The 14,744-nt window shown below is 47.4% G+C and overlaps 1 protein-coding gene across 4 annotated transcripts in view; it reads right to left on the reverse strand.

Moving 5' to 3' along the window:
• LDLRAD4 (low density lipoprotein receptor class A domain containing 4) overlaps positions 1 to 14,744 on the reverse strand; it is a 380,175-nt gene that overhangs the window by 177,991 nt on the left and 187,440 nt on the right. For all 4 annotated transcript variants that reach the window (XM_075993695.1, XM_075993692.1, XM_075993694.1 and 1 more), the window contains exon 4: positions 4,978 to 5,118. In XM_075993695.1, the coding sequence (XP_075849810.1) occupies positions 4,978 to 5,118 (141 nt within the window). The remainder of the gene's footprint in view (positions 1 to 4,977; positions 5,119 to 14,744) is intronic.

A 14,744-nucleotide genomic window follows, 5' to 3' on the forward strand; every position in this document is an offset into this window, starting at 1 on the left:
ATCATTAATGTTTACTGAAATCATTACAGGGAAAAAAAATAAAGGCCTGGCATTTGGGAGGCCTGGTTGAGGTCAGGTTTTCTACATGGTTATGAGCCTGGTCCCCAAATCCTCAATAAACAAAATATAATACTTTGGGGTGGGAAGTGAAGGGTGGCTCCTGTCTGGACCTAGGTGACAAGTGGGGGGCCAGTCCCTGTAGGGGACAAGACGATGAAGATGGGATGGGCTGTCTCCGGAAGGTGGACAGTCAGCTCAGGCCTTGATGTGTTGGACTTCATCTTACTCGGTTGTTACTACCATAAATGGAATTGGGGGGGGGTTCCCCTGAAAGTCCTGAAGTTAAATTCCTGGCTGATACACTTTATCAGCTTTAGTTCATTTGATTTGGAGATTCAGTTTTACATGCCCCCCCCACACACTCAGAGAAGCAGCTTCCTCTCCAGTAGAGATGGGGGCTGCTCCGTCCCCCACGATCCTCAGTCAGATCTTCTCTTAATTGGAAATTCCACTGAAGCTGAGAGTGAAAAGTTGTTCCAACTGACAGATGGTTTCTTTTCAACTCTGGGCTTACTCTTGAGGTCCAGTGGCACAAATTCCTTAGCAGTGATGGCTTCGGGAAGGTCTGCTCTTGCCAAGACTCTCAGAGTGCATGGCTCTTTTCAAACTGCATAGACTACTCAGTTATTGCTTCTGGGAAGTCAAAGGAACTCTGCTGCCCCCCACCAAGATGTGGCCAAAGAGCTCAGAAAACACAGCTCAACAGGACATGCTTGGCTAGGCAGGAGCGGGCAGCCTGGGCACAGGTGGAGCCTCACACCTGGCTCCTCTCTCTCTGGCCCGACTAGCTTTCCCAGCCTATCTCGTGCCACTTGAGCCTCAGCCTTCTGGCCCAGAACGGTGCACCTTCACTGCCAACCCAGGCTCATGCTTGCCTAGGCCCTGGCACTCAGTCCTCTCCCTCACAGCCCGTGTGCCCCTCCAGGAAGCCACCGTGACTGCTAGTCCAACCAGAGTGAGACCCCCTGCACCCCCAAACCACTCAGCCCCCACTCCCTGTGCTCCCACCTTGATGGCAGGATCCGGGTTTTTCTTCATTTCCCCACAATGCCTCGTACAATAACCAAAGAAGGCACTTAGTAAATAATTTTATTTGTATAAATAATTATTTTATTTGTGTAATTTGTATGCTTAGTGCTCAGGATTACAACATTTTGACAGAGCAGGTAGAGATGTGACAACATCTGGCAACTTAGACTGACGACATAGTCCCTCTTCTACAGAAAGATGCATCCAGCAAAACTCTCCCCTTGTGAGACAGTCAACACCAACCAAGCCTTTCACATCCACACAAAACCCTGTGGGTCTCTCAGCAAAACAAACGTGCCCTGGTGGATGGAAAACCTGGCCGCGGTTAGCAGGGCAGAGAGGCAAGTAAACCCAAATGAGCCTCAATCTAGCTTCCAAAAACATTTTCTGAAGGGAAAAGCTACTTAGAGCCACCATAAGGCCTTCTGTTACTACTAGTGTTGGTGATTTTACAAATAACAGTAATGTCTTCTTGCTAAATTCTAAATATTAGCAAATATCAAACGAAAGAGAGAGATGGCTGGGCCATCTCAGGCATGGTGCACAGCCAAAGCTAAAGACACGGACAGGAAATGGATCCTAGCTCCCCTGGACACTCAGAAGATTCCACTTGCTTCACCCTGAGTGCAGTCAAACATCAGAACCTTGATCAGAACCTGGGTTCCTCCAGGTGGGAACAAAGTATTGCAGATCAAATATGCCAATGCGTTCTTAAATAGGAGCTAGAGAGAGGTGCCATTTGTTTTTCTGGAGTGTAGCAGGTTACAGGCAGGAACTCCTGTGCAGTTTGATTTCTTCAAGGTGGAGAGGAAGGGGATCTTCTTCCCAGACCTAACAGTCCGTGAAAGGCATGTTGTCCATCTGCTGCAGGAAAGGCACTGGGAGACAATCCAACAAAAGCGTGTTGTCTATTGAAACCTCTTACACGTGGGGAGCCTCCAAGGCTCTCCGGCAGCTATTAACAGGAAGTACAGGAAGTAAAGTACCCTTGTTTACTCTGTATTCTTGTCTCACAGGAGGCAGGGAAGAGAACATATATTCATTCAATATTTGACCACCCGTGAGGCTTCATCCATCCTGAAGCCATACACCTAACAAAAGTGAGCTGCAACAAAGGGTAGGGAAGCTCCCACCTTTCCCAGAAGTTCCTGACCACAGAAAACAGGCCAGCCACAGCCAACTCAGAGTGAGTGTCCCCACACGACACCTTTGTGGCTCCTCCCATGCCTGCGGAGAACCAGGCAGCCACGGGCAGGGTCACCACGGCCACCTTCAACTGGAATTTCCCCCAGGGAGCCTCCCCAGGGACAGATCAGGTGAAAACACCCAGAATCTCTGTGCAAACTCACTTTTGGACACCTAGAAATTCCTGTTCCATATGGAGAGTGACCCTGATGTTAAAGTCGGATAACACGAAGTCACGGTGACTCACCCCCTGAGACACAGCCGAGCAAGGAGTGGCTGTGATGACCGTCACGACGCGATGACGGAGACTACGCTTCTAAGAGTATTATTTCATTTAAAGCCTCATAAGGCAGAAATCATGCCTATTTCACAGAGAGACTAATCACTTCCCTAAGCAGAAACTGGAGCCCAGGCCAGCCTGAGGCCACAGCCACTGCCTTGCCCTTGTTATTCTGTCTCACGGCTCTCCAGTCTCCATAAAGAACAAGACGTCATAAACAACTCCCACTGTTGCTATAACAACACAAGTCCAGGCTGTATCTGAGTAGGTCAGGCCACGAAGTTGCCAGCAGAACTTTAGGGTCCCTCTGCTGGGGTGCAGGTGAGCCACTTACAGATATGCAAGTGCTCCCCTGGCTTCTAGGCTCACGTTCTGTAAATGAGTGGAAAGATGGCTGGAAATAGGCCTTACAAGTCTGGCCAGAATACTGACGAGAAAAGGAGCAAGAGATGGGAGGGACTAGCACAGGAGGGAAGGGGGTTGAAACAAGGAAGACCTTGGTGACGACCCAGCAGCGAGGGAGAAGTCCCTGGACACGGAGAGAGTCTGTGTAGTGCCTGGGCAGAGGGCAGAGGCGGGCCTGCCTGCTGCCCACGCACAGCTCGCGGATCCTGCCAAGTACAAGCACCACACGGCCATGGCATGCTCTCCACGGTCCACCATGTGTGTTTGCTGTTACTTAATCTAGAGAAAACAAAGCAAGAAGCTGCCTTTACACTGTGCTTCTCCTCTAAGACCCCTGGCTTGAGCCCAGCTAACCTATACCGGCTGCTCAGTATTTGGAAGATTCTGTTCTAGGGATCTATGTCCCAGACAACCATTCTTACATCCCCACAAGCAGAGGAGGGCACAGAGGCACACGAGGTAATACACCTTGCCTACCTGCCATGCAAGTGCCTGGCCCAGGACCCTGACCCAGCGGTCTGGCTGGGAGCAAGCACATCCTCACTCACAGGTCATTTCACTGTGGGGCACCTTCACACTTCCCATCCATGGGAAAGACAGGCAAGAGGGTCCCGCGGTGCTGCTGGCCCTCTGGCACACTGCCACCTGCTGGCCATCGGGAGGTACCCCCACTCCCAGCCCCTGGCATGCCCGGAAGCTCTCTTCCCTCTGCCCCCATCTTGCTCCTGTGTACTCAATAGGACACGCACAGTGAGTGTGTCCAGGCCATCTGGGCCCTGGAGAGACCCCGAGCCCGAGAGCCAGAGGACTCAGCTGGGGGAACACAGCACTGCCAAAGGCTATGGCACAAAACATTCCCAAAGGAAAACTCGGAACAAGGGCCAAAAAAGCCACACACCTAACCCTAACCTCTGCAAACTTTCCACAGTGTGCAGAAATGGGACTTGAAGAACATCCAGTCTAAGAAAATGCAAACTGACACAATAGAAAAACTTGAGGAAAACTATTTGTATTACCAGATTCTTGGATTTGGCAAGCACAAATAGAGGACTCAGAATTCACTGGAGCACAGCCATGTTTACACCGGGGCATGCATAGCTTGCCCCCAGTATAAAGATGCAGCAGCCACGGAGAAAATGGTTTGAATATCCCTGCCCATTTGCACAATTCTAGCACAGTATTTATGTAGTCTAATTTCCATTGACAAAAGTTTTCAAATCTGTATCACATATAACTCCTTACAATAATGCCAGTAAAACTGGGGGGGGGGGAAGCTGGATACATTGTGGAATAATCTCATAAGAGGATCCCCTGTTCTCCCCAAGATCTGCCGCTGGGACAAGATCCTCGCCCTCAACCCACCCCCTCAGCCCACAAAAACAGAAAATAAACCACTTGCCTAAGAGAGGTTCAACAGGGTTTCAAAGCTGCCTTCTTTCTCCTTCCTTATCAGAAAAACCATGAAATCATCAAAAATCATTAACTTCAAACTCTGATTTCGCTTTTTTAAGTTCAAGAAATGCTCGAAGCCTCAGCTTTGGGGCTTCACGCATGTAAACTTCACTGCAGTTGTTTTCCATCCAGTGTCTAACAGGAAAACACGTGATCAGAACCTTTAAAAGTCCCATCTAGATTCTTCTTTCTTATTTAAATTATATGATTAACTATGGACCCTAACATATCTTTGCTCGTTTAAAATTACATCTGAAGTGGTGAGACCGGTGTGAAGAACACAAAACGAACACACGACTTCTTGGAAGCCAGCCAGTGCGTCTCAGATAAGTACCAAAAGCCTAACTGGATACACGGTGTCACTGACCATCGCAGAGGACAGGACAAATTTCCCACTTTTAGACACGCCATCTCTCTCTCCTAAAGGAAGGAAGCATTTCCTTTGTGGAAATCAAATCTCCCTCCTTAGCCAGAAAATAGCATCCTTCCCACTCCCGACGACCCCACCTTCTGACCCTCCCAAACCACATCAGACAGGCACCGTCAGGGTTCGAAGAGGGACTTACAGTTGAAGATGCCGGGAGGAGGGTGCTCAGTCACCAGGAGACAGTTCTCTTCGTCACTGTTGTCCCCACAGTCGTTCTGTTGGTTACAGACCAGCGAACCAAGATACAAGCATTTACCGCTGGTGCAGGTGAATTTGCACTCTGAAAAGTACAATATAAAGCATGAAGCAGTCAATGCCAGCTTGGTGCTCTCGAGTTGCTATGTCGTCGGTTTTTCTTTCCCCCATTTGCATGCCATGGTGGTTTGGGAGCTCAGACTATGTGGAGATCCCAGGAAACTAAACTCAGAGAAGGGCCATCTGGGCAGGGGCCTTCCTTCTTTGAGACGCACAGGGTGGTGCCTCCTGCACGCTGCGGGACACTCTGAGGCCACCACACGCTGCTCGCCCCTGGCACTGCCCACGCACGAGCAACACAGGCGCTCTGTTCCCACCACCTGTCCTGCCAAGCCAGAGCTGTGGGGCTCCATTATTCTGCTTGGAAACATCCTTGGCAGGGGCAGTCTTTGCAGCCCGCAGGGCATGGCTCACACCAGAGAGTACCCGCTTGACAAAAAGAGGCCCACACATTGTATTTCCAACTTGCCAGAGTGAAACTCTAGGCAAAAACTTTAACCTCTCTGGTGTTCATTCATCCCATGCCCAGGCTTAATACCAGGCAGGGGTAGCATTGATTTTATAATTTAAAGCATGTAAAATATTTAGCTCTTGGCTAAAGGACCACATTGGTGAATTATAAAAATACAACAGAGCCCAGACCCAAATCCCAGTAGGCCACACTAAACACAGGATCCCTGAAATCTGTACAAATCAATATTTGAAAATGGGATTTACTTTCATAGGCATTTAAAATAAATTTTCAAACACATTACTATCAACTTAAGCAATTAAGGATAAAGGAAATTATATAACTACATGCACTTGAGCACATAAAAGTCCCTGTACCCCTACAGTGACTGTCAGTTTGTGTTCTGTGAGAGTTTCCCTAGAAGCACCCGCAGAAGCCGGAGGAATTCACACAGCGCAGCCCGCACAGGGCAAGGCTAGCAGAAAGAGCACCAGGAGGAAGCCCAGGGCCCCCACTGCGCTGACTACCACAGCCTCTTCATTTCCCCAGGCCTCGGTTTTGTCTGTCTGGAATACGGGCGGGAGGCCTGGATCAGGTCCACAGTCCTTGCAAATCTAATGTTCCATCATTCAAATACGAGACCAGGCATCAGCGCCCAGGCCCTCCCAGCTATGCTAACCACATGGGGCTGACTGGGGCCCACGAAGGGAGTAACCCCTTACCTGTTGGAAAGACACAGAACTTAAGTCCTCAAAGTAATTTTGTGAACCCATATGAAAAGGGTATTATAATCCTCCATTTGTTCACATTCTCCTAAAAGAGTACAGAAAAAGAAACCAGCCGTGCCGCTGACCTAGTTTAGAATAACATGTGAACGCAGCCAAATGCACACCCACGGCTCCCTGCTGGCACCAGCCCTGCTAGGAGCCTGCGCGGCCGGCCACGGAGGATGGCAGCAGGAGCACCTCGCTCTCCCCCCGAGGCGGAAAGATTAAAACCCAGCTGTTTGGAGTCACATTTACGTAGTGACTTCTCTTTAACTTAATGGGAAAAGGGGATGTGAAGGAAAAAATTTATCTTCCTTTCCAAAAGAAATATTGGACTTTGGATTAAGACCAAACATGAAAAGGACATTAAGCCAAAACAGGTACTCTGGGTGTTGTTGAGATAGTCGTTGGGGAAAAAAAGGGAATACTAACCTGAACTGAATCAAACTCTAAAAAATTAATCCTTGCTGTGGTTTGAAAGGATCCGAGGTTAGACCACCACATGCAAAGACGTGTGGAACTTTAAACCAGAGGGCAAATACAACCACATTCACACTGTACTGGTTTTATTGACAACTTGTTTGAGGGAAACACAGCATGTGCAAGGAAATGAATTGTGTGATTTGTTCATTCATATGACCGATACTTTAGCTCTTCTACATTGCGTGCCAGGTACTGAGCTACAGAAACATGGAAAGAAAAGGGCAAGCCCTCTTCAAAGAGCTCACAATATGAACTTTAAAAACGTGAGTAGCGGCTAGTTTGCCAGCTCTGCCAAGGCCACATATTCTGGTTCTTCATGTCCTTAAACTCTAGAGCTTGGCCCCACCTGTAACAGGCACTGGGTGGGCCTGACCTGAGCTTCCTGAGTGCCCTGTGGCACAAGCAGGGCAGATAACATGACTCCCATTTGATTCCATCCTGCCCCGCACCGTGCTGCCTCGGTTTCCAAATCTGCTTTCATACACGCTCGTAATGGGAATGCCCACACGCTTAACTAAGTTCTCAAAACTGTGTATTTTCTTAGGTACGCTTAACACCCTTCAGGAAGCACTAACAAGGCTCGTGCTACTGATTTGCTCAGAAAGCTCTTACGTGCGTCTTAGATAACAGAAATATCAACATCAAATTCATAAAACCTGAATCTTCTCAATGGTGAGTCATTGGCCCCACCTCAGACTACAGGTCTTTCCATCACATGGGCACTTGAATCAGAGTGACTGGACTGAGAATTTCAATTTACTGGCTTCTCGATGTGATACAGACAATACTAGAAAATTGCTATAGTGTTATTAAGTGCTAAAGATTAATTCTAAAGCTGGAATGAAACTGCAGACCAGAGTAAAGCATCTGTGCAAGTTAACAAAACTGGAAAGAGGCAGGCTTCCAACGCGATCCTGACTCACCTGGAGGGCCATCCCGCTACACTCTGCATTCCCAAACTCCAGCGCATTCCTGTCTTCTAATGACTAGTTCCTGTGGTATTTCAAACAAATTAATAACCCTGGAGGAAAGGCTCTCATACTGGAATCACCTGGGTATCTTTCAGCGATCCTGATGCCTGGGTCCACGCCAGGGCCCCTGCTCTGGTTGGCCTGAGGTCACCTGGACAGTGGGGTCACCTGTGCTCCCCCAGAAGGTTTCTGATGGGCAGCCCAGATGGAAAGCCACTGCCCGTTGAGAAGGAGAGGACTCACTTAGAGTAAGCCCCTCTTTAGTTAGTAGTATCTTACGGGAATGTTAAGATGATATTTGCTAATTTATAAAAAAGAAAACTAAAAAATAATCTCTTAAAATAAGCAGGTATTTGCATAATTCCTGGCTACAGAGCCCAGTCGCTACAGCTGTGTTCTGTCAACAGGCTAAGTCAGAAAGCTTGGAACCAATGTAGTTTTGACCCCTAAGTCGCATTTTTGACATACCAAGGCTCCCAGGAAAGGTCCTCAATGGAGTAGAAATCAAGTCAGAGGAAGACAATAGAAGCATTTTTAAAACAGGTTTTTTTATAATATGTTGTCCATTCTTTGAGGAACTTGTTGAGCATTTCTGCCAAGCCAGAAGTTGGGGGAATCGAGGATTATTAACCATTAGAAACATTTTGGTGACAGATCCATGGTGATTTCAGATGCATAATACATACATTGGAATGGAATACAGACTGAACAACTCAGGAACCAGTGTTTCCTTCAGGAGCTACAGACTTATTAAAACCACTTGTAATACTTACATAATTCCACTACTTTAAAAAAAAAGTTGGGGCCGGGCGCGGTGGCTCACGCCTGTAATCCTCGCTCTTGGGAGGCCGAGGCGGGCGGATTGCTCAAGGTCAGGAGTTCAAAACCAGCCTGAGCAAGAGTGAGACCCCGTCTCTACTATAAATAGAAAGAAATTAATTGGCCAACTGATATATATATAAAAAAAAAATTAGCCGGGCATGGTGGCACATGCCTGTAGTCCCAGCTACTCGGGAGGCTGAGGCAGAAGGATCACTCGAGCCCAGGAGTTTGAGGTTGCTGTGAGCTAGGCTGACGCCACGGCACTCACTCTAGCCTGGACAACAAAGCGAGACTCTGTCTCAAAAAAAAAAAAAAAAAGTTGGGACTTTTAAAGTGAAGATAATGTCATTCTTTTTGCATAATTCCCTATTTGATTTCTCATGGAAAAGCCACAATCAACAATAGATTTTAGAATCATTGTCCATATTTCCATTAATAAAATTCTCTCCAAATTTGAGTCTTCTTTAGCTTCTCTACATTTCTACATAAAGCTTCTGATGGATTTTCGTCTGTCTTGGAATTCTCCTTGATTTATAAAATGTGAATGCTGAAAGGGACTCCGAGCCATGCTGGCCCAGGCCGACTCTCACAGGTGAGGCAACAGTTCAGAGGAAAGTCCTGACTCGCCCAAAGCTGGAGAATGAATTCTCTGCAGTGGAACATAAAACCTGAGATTTCCATCACACTGAGAGGTAAACCCATTTTGTCCTGAAGCTCATTCTAATTATACACAAACTAATATCGACCAGATGGGCGATTCTATGTAAGATAGCACAAAGTTAGACAACATTTAAGAGGAAGGGAATTTCCTAATATTTTGTTACTTTTGAAAATCCAAGGAATTTTAAGAGTCCTAAATTCATGAAAGAAATAGAATATCCTAGGGTTTTCTATGAATTCCAAACTTATACACACAAAAAGCTATATTTTTAAAAAATGCTAAGGACTAACAGAGCTTAACAATTTGAATATTCTAAACCTAAACTCGGATAGGATTCAAAGATAAATGCTCAACATTGACTTCAAGGAGAACAAACTAGCCTCACAGAGACTGAATTTAATCCACTTGGTAGAGTTAACATTCTATTAGTTAAAAGGCAGTTGTTCTCCATTTTTCCTATACTCTTTTAAAGCCTTAGTTTTCACAGATACAATCTCACTCGCAAAATAAGGACCTATATACAGCATTGCATCTCAGCTGAAAAATCAGCCTTTTTTGTGAATTGGCAAAGTAGTCTACATTAGTTATCCCTGTTAAAATTCACATAGCAACACTGACTCATTTAGTTCACACTTCTATCATTCGCAGACCTGAAAGCTGAGAGTGACTCTGGCTCCGTATTGCCGACATTAACGTCTAGAGCCTGCTCTCAGCCATGGGGCCTTTTCAAAGCTCTTATGTTGCAAATGACAAAGAGGTCAAACTTAGCCATTAGTAAAGCAAATAAGTAAAGAATTAATTGGTTTATAAAATTAGTGTAAATAATTTTACCATAATTAATGTAAGTTTACATTTCCTAAAATAGAGATGACAACAATATTTTTATTGATTTACATATACACTCCTATTCCCCTGCAGTGTATAGGACTTTCTATAATAAAAGTAAAATTCAATGAAGATGGGAAACACTGAGTAAAAGAAAAAAAAAAACAACATGAACCTGAAATGCGGGAAAGGGAGGAGAAACCCTACCGAGCAGATGGCCTGGTCAGCACACCGACTTCCAAGCAAACAGCTGCCCGCCGGGGAAACCAAAGGCACACACCCGTGAGCCCTGCTGGCGCGGCGCAGGACTCCCGCCGCTCAGACTTTCTCCGCTTCTGACACTTAGGAGGCTCGCTCTCTCTTTCTATTAATGGGCACTGTTCCAGGTCGGTGTCTGCGGTAATGGAAGGTTACCGCAGATACCAACATTACCAAAAAGGGGAAAAGAAGCTCCAGGTTATTTCCTGTATCGGCCTTCAGGGAGTTTGGAATATTGGAGTTGTTTCTATAAAGGAAACCAAAAAACAGCATCCAGAAAGTAGTGATTCAGCTAATTATGAAGAGAAAGCTTTGAGAATTTTCAGAAATGAGAAGTTGACCCTGAGGTCAATTTTTCTTCTTCTTCTTGTTTTTTTTTTTTTTTTTTAAACAGAGTCTTATTCTGTCACTCAGGCTAGAGTGCCCTGTCATCATCATAGCTCACAGCAACCTCTAACTCCTGGACTTAAGCAATCCTCCTGCCTCAGCCTCCCAAGTAGCTGGGACTGGGGGCGTGTGCCACCTAATGCCCAGCTAGGGCAAATTAGCTAGGGCATACCCAGCTAATTTGTCTATTTTTAGGAGAGATGGGGTCTCATTCTTGCTCAGGCTGGTCTCGAACTCCTGAGCTCAGGCAATCCTCCCACCTTGGCCTCCCAAAGTGCTGGGATTACCAGCCCAGCCCGAGGGTAATTCTTCTCAAAGGTCAGCGTTTGATGGCATGTGAATGCCATAGGATGACAGGGATACACGCTCTCCCATGAAATTTTTCCATGCAAAGAGCACGTGTTGAGTGCCCTATAAGAAGACGTCACATGCAGTGCATCACCCACATCTGTGCCTCTGGAAACCCGAGGGAGGAGACGAGCAGAAGCTGCTCACGCCTCCCGCGTCACGTGGCCACCTACACGCTCCACCAGAACGCGGCATAAAGGCGCCGCTTCCCTGACGACACTCTGGCCTCACTCAAAGACTGGCCAACGTTCCTGCTCATAAATTTGGAACAAAGGGGAATTTAATTTGAAGGTTTATATTCTGTGTAATGAATTAAGTTACCCTACAAGCATTTAATGAAAGTCTTCTCTTAAGTGGTGCTGCTGGAGCCACAGTTGTCCTTCACAAAGATGAATATGACACGATAAAGGAGATCTCCCTGTAATAAGATTAACACAGAAGAGCCTCTCATCAAAGAGACTAATAGAAATTTTTTTTAAACTCAATCTATTTTATGATATGGCTTATCACTCCCATTACAGTGCTGAAAAGATGATTTTTAATGTGTTTCAAATTCCATGAGAACAAGTGAAAACAAACAACGTGCTCTTAAAAGTCCAAAGTACTCTCAGAATTTAGCTTCCAGTCCTACAATCACCCCTTAAAGCAGCTTGAAAAAATTACCCAACTTTCCATCAAAACACCATCAGGTATTTTAAAGTCAGTAAAAGTCCTTTAGGGCTTCAAATGGCAGATAATGGTATTTCTTTTCTGTGTTTAAAACCAATGAAAATAAATGCATTTGTTTCTGTGGTTTTCTGTATGTAACATGTAAGGAGGTATTCTTATTAACTTCCTACCTAGAACAGTACTGAAAGTAGGTAAGACCCACCTGTAAAACTCACTGAAGAACAGAAAAGGTGTGTCAATATACGCAACATGCAGAGGAAAATGTTTTGCAAGGATATGACCCATGTGTCAACAGAGGCTATCTCCAGATGCCAGAGTCATTGACAACATTTAAGTTTCCTGCGAATTTTTAGTGTGGCTTTATAATCATGAAAAATAAAAACCCTATTTTAAGGGAGAAAATCTCTGTGAAAATCAAATGTTTGTAGCATTCTAAATGCATCAAAATCAGAATTTTAATGCACTAATAAAGTACCTAATTCCTGATGGTATCACATAAACAGAAATCCTGACACACGGCCCCCATCCTGCAAGGATAAACACCACCTCAGTTCCATCTCTCTCATTTCAAGAAGTATGGGCTGAGCACCTGCCATGGGCGGAGGCTGGGTAGGGATCCTACTAGGCAGGGACAGTGCCGGGGGTGGGGTTGGCAAGGAGGTCTAGGCGCCCTGCAGAGCCTGAGGCCACTGGCCGGAATACGGTTTCCACTCTGACAGCAGAGGCATCAAAGAATTTTGAACAGATACATTGACATTTAAAAACAATATTTTATTGCAGTACAGTGTGTGTGTGTGTGTGTGTGTGTGTGTGTGTGTGTGTGTGTCAGAAAGTCCAGCCCAATGGGTGTATGCAAACGAAAAACACCCCTGCAACCAGTACCCTGATCAAGATATAGAAAGGCACCCGAGGGTGCCCCTGGGAATTCTCACTTGCATTCTCCAGGATCCCACTGTCTGCGATGCGGCAAATGGATTTTGGAAGGCCAGGCAGGCGTCCCGTTATGAAGAGTCCCGTATTCCTTGCTGAGGACCGTTAATGACTCTCAAGCTATAGATTTTAGATAAATGTACTTGAACGTAATGGGAACCCAACCACACGGAGCATCTCGTATATGCTAACCTTGCACGCCCCCCATGATTCCGCTCCACTGAGAAAGCAGCCAGAGCTCCAGGCCGTGGGCTGACAGATGCCCTCCCACACGCCTCCGAGGTATGCACGGCTTTTATCCTCGGGCATGACAAAGGCTGGGCATCCTCCCACCAAGAGTCCTGTGCCACTCCGGCCCGTGCACAGCCACAGGCCGCGTCCTGAGACTCAGGGAACTGCTTCTCTCCACTCTTACACTAAATGTTTTGTTTATTTTGTTGGTGAAATGAGTGGCCTGGATGAAGCCAGCAGTTTTTCATCTTTTATCTGAATAACCAGGGTGTTCCCCTTGGGGCCCTGGGGCTTCAGCTGGGGTGGGGGCAGGGTGGGCAGCCAGGGCGGGCAGGTGGCTCGGGTCTGCACACAGGTCAGGCTTCCCTCTGGGACTCGTGTCCACAAAGGCACACCCAGCGGAAAGGTCTGAAAGTCTTTTTACATTCTTACATTCTAGAAATCTCACATTCTCAAAGCCCTTTCAGTTCTTACGATCCATGATTGTATAAAATTTTAAGAAAGGAATTTTAAAGAATGAAATCTCATTTTAGCCCTTTGGTAGTTTTTAAAATGAATTCTGAATTCTGGACATTTTGAATCACACTGATTATATTGGCAGCTCCTCCATGGAGCCCTTCACACCAGCACGGAGACCCGCTGGGACCCCCATTGCAGACAGACGCTCTGGTCCCCAGTCTCGCTTCTCTGCTCCCACCATCTAACCCTGCAAATGAGTTATCTGGACCCACTGTCGCTATTCCCGACTCTCCCCTAAGCAAGCTCCGACCATGCTTTGGACCCCACCACCGCCCCAAAGCGGCCGGCCGGCTCCTGGCGGCCTCCCTGTCCCAGCTCAGGCCCCATCTCTCCAGGCCGCCGCGACACAGCCGACCCTCCGCGCGCGGGAGCCGCACCCTCCGCGTGTCCAGGCCCAGGCCGCGCTGCGCCCTCCCTCTGGCGCTTCCTCCCCACCACCGCCCACCTGCAGCGCGCCGCTCCGTGGTCCAGCCCAAGCCCCCGTGAGCCCAAGCAGGTCACTGGCTCCATGCTGACAAGTCCCACGTTTCAACTCCACTCTTTGTGGACCCCAGACCTTCAGTCACCCGTTCCGCATCCCCTGGGGAATGTCTAGCAGACATCTCAGCTTACCACGTCCAGGACAGAATGCCCAAACATGCGTCAGTAGCTCCTCTATCTCAGAAACTTCGTCTGAGACAGGGGAGTCCCTGGGCCATCCTTAACCCTTTCCTTTCTCTTATGCCCCAAGTCATTAGTAAATTCTGTCAGCTCCACCTTCAAAACACATCCAGAAACCGGCCTCTCCTCACCAACTGGCTGCAACCACCCTGTCTAAGGTACAGTCCCCTCTCACCTAGGTGACCTCATCTCCTCCCCACATCCTTCCACCTTGTGCAGTCATGACATCGAGCAGTGAAATGCTCCTACTGACAAGGAAGTCTGGTCAGGCCTCTCCTCTGCTGAGAACTCTGCGGTGGCATTCGCTGTACTCACGAGTGAAACCCAAAGTTCTTACAGTGAACTTGACATGACGCTCCCCAATCTGGTCCCCTGGTCAGCTCTCAGACCCCTGCGCTCCCTCGCTCACCAGCTCTGGGCACCTGGCCTCCCCGCCGCTCCTGCACCCCCGGCTCACCCGCACATGCTGCCCCAGCCAGAGCTCTCCCGGGCCTCTGCTCAGCTGCCTCCCTGGCACACCTCAGGCCTCGCGCAGATGCCGTATCTCTGGGGTCTGACTACCCTCCCCGTCACACCCCAACTCCTGGCCCTTCCTCTCTCGCTTTATTTTTCCACACTACTCTTATTTCCAGGTAATGTTATATTTTATCACACACATAATGCTTCTTG

Source organism: Microcebus murinus, chromosome 17, assembly GCF_040939455.1.
Source record: "Microcebus murinus isolate Inina chromosome 17, M.murinus_Inina_mat1.0, whole genome shotgun sequence".
In the NCBI taxonomy this organism is placed as follows: Eukaryota; Metazoa; Chordata; class Mammalia; order Primates; family Cheirogaleidae; genus Microcebus; species Microcebus murinus.